Source organism: Solanum stenotomum, chromosome 7 (assembly GCF_019186545.1).
Source record: "Solanum stenotomum isolate F172 chromosome 7, ASM1918654v1, whole genome shotgun sequence".
Taxonomy (NCBI): Eukaryota; Viridiplantae; Streptophyta; class Magnoliopsida; order Solanales; family Solanaceae; genus Solanum; species Solanum stenotomum.
In genome coordinates this window covers 38502215-38509574 of record NC_064288.1, presented here as the reverse complement: position 1 = coordinate 38509574, position 7360 = coordinate 38502215, and the positions used below count along the sequence as shown (strand labels likewise).

At 35.8% G+C, this 7360-nt stretch overlaps 1 protein-coding gene across 2 annotated transcripts; it reads right to left on the bottom strand.

Annotated features, from left to right (window-relative positions):
- Window positions 1-334: 334 nt before the first annotated feature.
- LOC125871910 (monocopper oxidase-like protein SKU5) lies at window positions 335-7049 on the bottom strand. 2 transcript variants are annotated; one of them, XM_049552614.1, is made up of 9 exons: window positions 6604-7049; window positions 5272-5381; window positions 4922-5192; window positions 4691-4829; window positions 2118-2481; window positions 1497-1862; window positions 1337-1415; window positions 872-1062; window positions 335-657 (listed from the first exon to the last, which is right to left on the bottom strand). In XM_049552614.1, the coding sequence occupies exons 1-9, from the start codon at window positions 6733-6735 to the stop codon at window positions 549-551; spliced, it is 1761 nt and encodes a 586-aa protein (XP_049408571.1). In that variant the 5' UTR covers window positions 6736-7049; the 3' UTR covers window positions 335-548. The 2 variants fall into 2 exon arrangements, with proteins under 2 accessions (XP_049408571.1, XP_049408572.1); XM_049552615.1 differs by lacking the exon at window positions 6604-7049 and having other exon boundaries at window positions 4922-5197.
- Window positions 7050-7360: the final 311 nt, after the last annotated feature.

Genomic DNA, 7360 nt, shown 5'->3' with positions numbered 1-7360 from the left:
AAATTCTCCACTAACTTTGATAGACACCCTTTTATCATATAACAATCCGATAGCACTTCTCTTAGCTTTTTTGTATTCTTCAAAAGCTTCTCCATCCTCTGCTTTACAATTTCTATAACACTCATTTTTAGCTTTAATGACTTGTGTATAGTCATTCCACTATTAAAAGATAGGAATTCAAGTAATCAAAATAATTTCATCTTATTGAACAAAAATGGTAGCAATGAGCCTTCATTGATCAATGTGTTCCATCAAAAGTGTAAACATGCATCCAAAAGCTACAAAGCATTCAATTGAATGAATTCATACTACCAAAAAGGACATGCTTGTAAAGTGCCAAGAATAATGTTCTATTCTATAAATACATTTGAATAATATTGAATTAAACCATACAAGAAACAGAAAATTGATTCACAGTTGACGTGGAGATGCCTAAATATAGGGTTCAGCTAGTTATATATTACAAGGCATAAAAAAAAGAAAAAACAATTAAGCCCAAGACTCATTCTGTGGCAATTTCTATTTTCTTCTGCCTTTAGGACAATTCGTTACCTTATAAAACTTCCAAGCAGTGATACAACAAAACCTATAAAGATCAGATTCATTGTTTTCATCAACGACGGTGCACTAGAGAAATTTACTCTCCGAGCTTGGTCCCTGTGGAAGTGTGAGATACTGTAAGAGTACTTAATAACTGCAATTGCCAAAAAAAAGGGTATACATTTCCCTGCAGACACTAACATTCTCTACATTTTGAAATATTCAGTAGAAACTTACTAGTTTCCACGAAAGATAAGAACTAAGGAGAAAACTCACTCCGGTATATGATTAAGACGTAATAGCAATTAGAGATCTAAGACAGACATCTTACTTCTGTAAAGGTGACAGTGCACCACAAAAGATGGTGTTTGCTGGAACTGGAAGCTCTGAGTTCTCCGGATTCACCACACTAACATAAGTTTCTTGACCAAGGTACCACGAGTCAAGGTTTTGAGCACGTAAATTCCAAATGCCAGGATTGTCTAGGAAAACTAAAATGGCAGTCCAAGCACCTGGAAACACCTGCAGGAGAGAAAACTTTCCTTTTGTTTATAAATGAATAATTTTCACAAATACTAGCATTAATTTTCAACAAGTTATGATAAAGAAGACAATGAGGTGAGACCAATATTTTGTTTTGAAATAAAGAGGACAAAAGAAATTTTATCTTTGCATGCTTCGGAGCAATTAGCATCTTGGTAGAAATTACAATAAATATTATGGTGACATATAAATTGGAAAGAATGAACCTTTTTGCGCAATATCTGTTCAAGAGAAGTAGACAGATAACTTTAACCTGGGTAGTGCATCGAGCAACTCCATCCCATTTGTTGTAGGTGCTTCTACTATTCTCCGTCCATAGCCCGTAGTCCATGCTATTGACATTTTTGAGAAAGAAAATTTGAGATTTCTGATTCCAAGTGATTCAGGCAACTGTATGAAAATACACTACTCACCCGACAACAAAAAACGCGTAGCCGTCAAGGTGATAGCTCTGAACAGTTGTATCATTGTTTTGGAATATGATTTCCACGAATGCTTTGTAAGTACCATTAATTACTGATGTATCAACTTTTGCCTGCCTGTTCATCATTTTATTGGGGAAGTCAAGCTTGAAAACGCCTGGGATGTTAAATTGCTCAGCAAGTTTTAGAGGTGTTGATGGCGCTAAGTATGAAATACCACTGAGAGTAGTGCGCCATTTCCCCTCTATTAGCTCTGCAGGCCTATTATGAAGGACAAAGACATCAGTCACAGTGATTTCACCATATTTGAAGGATCCTTGGGGGTTTGGCCGTGCCGCACCAGCAGAAACATTCCATCTGCAAAATATTGCAATAACAATTTAGCTAACAGATACTTGAAAATCGAGAACCTCACATTTTTCTTTTTGATTTTATATTATTTTGGGGAGGGGGTTGGGTTAGAGGAGAGTAAACATCCTGTATCTCTACTTTCGGAAACACAAGTCGACAAATTGTTCAGTAAGAAGATGAACAACTTTCCATAACTAATGATGCACAACTAACTTGGGGAGATAAAATAATGTAGCGAAGAATAATTACAATTTCTACAACCTTATGGATCTTGCTTGACTCATTGAGAAAAATGTGTCAGATTCCATAGGAGGGTCTGGAAGAGGACCTGAAGCGGGTCCTTGCGAATTTGAGTAATGCAAGACAGAGACTCCTACCAACTTCGACAAATCAGAAGAATTAACAAAGCGTGGACTAGCAACAATGTAATAATCACTGCTGGCATTTTGATCCATTGTAACCAGGAATGAATATGATTGACCGACGTGGATATCCAAGCTTGTGTAGTTCTGTTGTACTGTGTATGAACCTTCAGTCTCCACAAGAAGAAGGTTATGACTTTGGATTCTGAAATTCAAGCTAGTAGAAACACCAACATTGTGTACTCGAAGGCGGTATGTTTTTCCTGTTATAATAAACATGACAAAAGACATCTGTGATAAAAAGAATTGAAGTATATGTAACTGAATGAAAATTTTCAGGTGCTAATATGTCACTTCCCAATGAACTACTAAGTGACATGTTAGGGATGCGTTGGAAGTCATTAATTTAAGTATTTAATTATATTTTTAGCTGCTTTATTTATTATTCTAGAATAGGGTTTAGTTTTAGAGTTTCATAAGGATTAGGTTAAGTTATAGTTATTAGTTTGGAATAAGATTTAGGTCTCCTACTTTCATAAGAATTAGACTTCCTATTGATGTAATAAGACTCTTATTTAAAGGGGTTTTTGATGAATAAATCAGTAACTCATAATTAAGCAAAAATTGAACTCTAAGGTTTCTGTCTCCCTTTAAAGAGCTGAAGAGATCGGAGTTCTCTCTTTTAATGAACTCTAAGGTTTCAGCCTCCCTTTAACGAGCTGATTTATATATTGCCCTATGAATCGATCCTTCCCTAAAGATTCATAACAATTTGGTATCAGAGACTAACACAATGGGCGATGAGATCAATTCCAGATTTAGAGAAGAACGTGCCATTACAGAAACCCTAATAGACTCTAAAATTGCAGCAATGGAACAACGCCTCAGCAAAAAAATTATCCAAGTCATCCAAAAACAATTGTCTAGATTGGGAGTTGGCTCCACAAAACCAGCAACCCATAGACTTGAGTCATATAGCGCCCAGACAACTGGTAGATCAACAATTCCTGCTACTAAAGGCAATATACCGCATATTCAACTAGCCGATAAGAATCATCCAACAAGTGGTAATTCACCTTTGATAAGTTATGCAAAGATGAATTTTCCTTCTTCTAACAACATCAACAATCCATTAATTTGGGCACATCATTATGAGCAATATTTTGAGCGATTTGAACCTCATGAAAGTAGCAACCTGATGGGCAAATTAGTCATGCTTCAGCAAACTCATAGAGTCGAAATTTATCAATGTCAACTTCAAGCTAGGGCTGGAATTGGATAAGTTGATACTGATCCAGATTTTCTGGATGATTACCCCGAAACTTGAGATTGAGGACAAGCTCTTTCAACGTGAGGGGAGTAATGTTAGGGATGCGTTGGAAGTCATTAATTTAAGTATTTAATTATACTTTTAGTTACTTTATTTATTATTCTAGAATAGGGTTTAGTTTTAGAGTTTCATAAGGATTAGGTTAAGTTATAGTTATTAGTTTGGAATAAGATTTAGGTCTCGTACTTTCATAAGAATTAGACTTCATATTGATGTAATAAGACTCTTATTTAAAGGGGTTTTTGATGAATAAATCAGTAACTCATAATTAAGCAAAAAGAAAGTTATTGAAGTTCTCTCTTCCATTGAACTCTAAGGTTTCTGTCTCCCTTTAAAGAGCTGAAGAGATCGGAGTTCTCTCTTTTAATGAACTCTAAGGTTTCCGCCTTCCTTTAACGAGCTGATTTATATATCGCCCTGTGAATCGATCCTTCCCTAAAGATTCATAACATGACAACATTCAGTACATATCATCATTAGAAGAACAGAGGAATTTTTCGAACCCTTACTTGAGTCAAGTACAGGATCTCTCACACAAAAACAATTATAGTCAATAGACACTCTTAATCATTTAGTGTTCACAAGATCTTAATCATTCAGATATGCATTCAGATTCAAACGTATTAATCTTAATGAAAACAAACGAGGCCTTAGTTTCTGGTTAAGGATTTCCTCAATCTGTGATCCTCTAATGTAAAACAGGCCTTGTGCCCCATATGTTCAAACTTGAGTAAAGATACAGGTCAAGATTGATGATTAAGCAGAAGGTCAAATTTACCCCTCTACTTTATAATATTAGTAAGATACTAAGATTCATCCTCCGTTGTAGTATGTGGCCAAATTAAACCCCACTGTTAGCAAAGTTTTCAAATATACCCTTAATCTAACAGATTCCGCAAATTTCCCTTTTAATTACCCATATATCCAGCCTTGCTAAATCCAAAGCAATAGAATTTTGTGTAGTAATCTAAGAGTTAAGCCTTTAAAATGCACCTCAAATAATCCTCTATCAATAATAATTACAATTAAACTTCAACAAAAAGTGCCATGCAATGGAATGTAAAAATGTAAAGGTATTAAAATCCGACTATGTACTGAAACAATACAGATAAAGCCCCAACGAGAAATAAGAATGTAATAACCTGGTTCTACATTAACTGTCTGGTAGGCTATACCGCCTGATACAACGGCATTGTCATAATGGTAAGGACCTAGTCCATTGATTAGGATACCATCAGGAGCTCCAAGGCCAACTCCAGTTTCAATTTCTTTTCTGAGTTCCTAATGCCCAAAGCTTTTATAAGTGAGCCACAAAATTGTTAAGGATCTACTTTTTACAAAAATAGGCTGACCTGCTAAAATTTGCAACTAACCTTATGACTCTTTATAAACCAGTCACTAATAAAGAGTGTGATGTCCCCATCTGGTGTTGAAAACGGCAGTGGAATGACATTTCTGTTGTTTATAGTGATCCCTCCATATCCACCAGCAGCTCTCTGTAAGCTTAAGGAAGGGAAATAAAAGAAACTGCCTATCTGATCTTTAACTTGAAATTCATATGTCCAATTCCAGCCAGCAGGAATAGGACAATTTGTGCCAGATACACCATCTTGCCATGTATCCTTTCTCTGCTGGATGCCATTCCTGCACTTAATTATCATATTTATGTTCATTACGGTATTTAAGCGCTTGTAGATATATCATAGTGGGTTTTATGCTTTACCATGTAAGAAGCATCGGCTCATCAAGATCATTTTTAACATTGACAACCACATTCCAGTTGGTAGTGACATTCAGAATGGGTCCTGGAAATTGACCGTTTATTCCAATCACCTGAAAACATGTAAATCTTCATATATTACCAACAAACATGGGAAAGCTAGAAAGGGTTGCAGCTAATTCTCCTAAAGAAAAGATCTATTACATGTTGGCTGCTATAATCCCACGTTTAGTCTTCAAATTGTAGATTGTTGGAATGAAGCGCAAATATTTGAAAACTAGATACTGACCAAAAAAAAAACAAACGAAGCACTTGCTGATCACCCAAACAACTCTTTACAATGTGTCAACACTGGTGAAAGTCAAACGGTAAGATAAACTGACTTGCACATAGTATAGTAGCAACACAAGTAAACTGGAATAAGCTATTGACTAGATAAAAACATAAGTCTGTACGAGAACAGGACAGAGTAACTGGTCACTGATCACCTAAAGAACTCCTAGGATGTATTTCAAAGTTCACCAGCAGAAAATTTTGACTTCCAACCCCTAACCATCGATAAGGCATACTTAATAGAGAAAATCTAGTTCAAATTAGCAACAACTTTAAGCACTTCAAAGTATGAAATGGTGTGATTCAATTATTGATATAATATGACACGTGGACCTAACTCAACCTCAAAAGCTGCCCAGTCTATATAAGGAGACCATCAGTCCATTCACCAACCAAATGTGAGGGGACTTTTACCCACTATAACGCCCCCTTTAGGCCCAGGCTTAACTGGAGCGTGGACCGAGAGCCCAAACAGGGATGGGCTTGGCTCAAATACCACGTAAAAATATGATACATGTGACTAACTCAACCTCAAAAACTAGCTCATAGCTCATGAGGGGAGAATTGCCCAAGTCCATATAAGGAGACTACTAGTCCATTCACCAACCAATGTGAGACTTTTATCCACTCTACCAGAAGGTACCCTTCAAATCCACTATAACAATATAATTTTCTTGCAATCAAATCCAACAAAAAAAAAGAAAAAACCTATCTCAATTCAGCATCTGAAAATGGGCAGGAACCCAAAGTTAGCTATTTTACACAGTACTAGTATGTAGCCCTTAAATGCCTAAGAACATCCTTATAAACATATTCAGACACCTCTACACAATGCATTTTAGTCACAAATCTTGCAAAATACTGTATTGATTCCAGTTCCCATTGCAACCAAGGGAATTATTCAACACATGTTAAAGTTGGGAAGTGCAATTTAATTAAAGTAATAAAAAGGAAGTTGATCCAATATATGCATAGAAAGAGAGATGAGAGAAAGAAAAGAACCTGCTGCTTAACTCCTAGAGGAGAAGCTGTAATGAAGGAAACAGTCCAGTCAAAATATACATAAGGATCTTCTGCTAAACAAAGTGTTGTGAAGCAGAGAAGCAAAAGAAGATAGCAATAATATGACAACATTTGATTACAAAACTATTATTTATGCAGCTTTCTTGTTATGATGGGTATCCGTAGCTTCGGGATCTTCAGTTTTTTACTTTAGCTTTGCTGCTTCTTGTTTCAGTATGTACAATAACATGTGATGTTAGCTTGAGGGTTTGAGGAAGACAGCTTGTATCTCTGAAAGGGTAATGTCAAGGACCCACATCTTTTACTTGTTGGAATCTACAAAATCAAATCCAAAATTTGAAAATTATTTGTCTTTCTTTTGCTTTTCAAAATTCAATGGCTCACAACATTTCTGGATCTGCAATACTCAAGCACCATTACGGAATTTTGATAAATTGAAAAAAATTACTAAGATATAAGTGCATGAGTGTCATTGTGCTGGTGGTACAAGCTAGAGAAGATACCTGAGACCTGGGTTTCGAATCTAGCTACTGTTTTTTTTAGTTTAATTTAGAGCTCATTTTTTAGCTAAGATAATATTAATATACCCAAAATCTAAAATCCTAATTCGCTTCTGGGCGAATGGTCTTCCAGCTAATATTAGGGGAGGTTTTTCACTTATCATTGATGATGCTGTTAATCCACTTGCATTGGGATGTCTTTTTTTAATAGCAAATTCAAGCTAATCAATTTGCAC

Excerpts from the sequence above, each read along its gene's own strand:
- LOC125871910 (XM_049552614.1), bottom strand. The coding sequence starts at position 6,735 with ATGTTGTCATATTATTGCTATCTTCTTTTGCTTCTCTGCTTCACAACA. Across the intron at positions 5,193-5,271 it reads GAGCCGATGCTTCTTACATG|GAATGGCATCCAGCAGAGAA; the intron begins GTAAAGCATAAA and ends AATTAAGTGCAG. Across the intron at positions 1,863-2,117 it reads AGTCAAGCAAGATCCATAAG|ATGGAATGTTTCTGCTGGTG; the intron begins GTTGTAGAAATT and ends AATATTTTGCAG.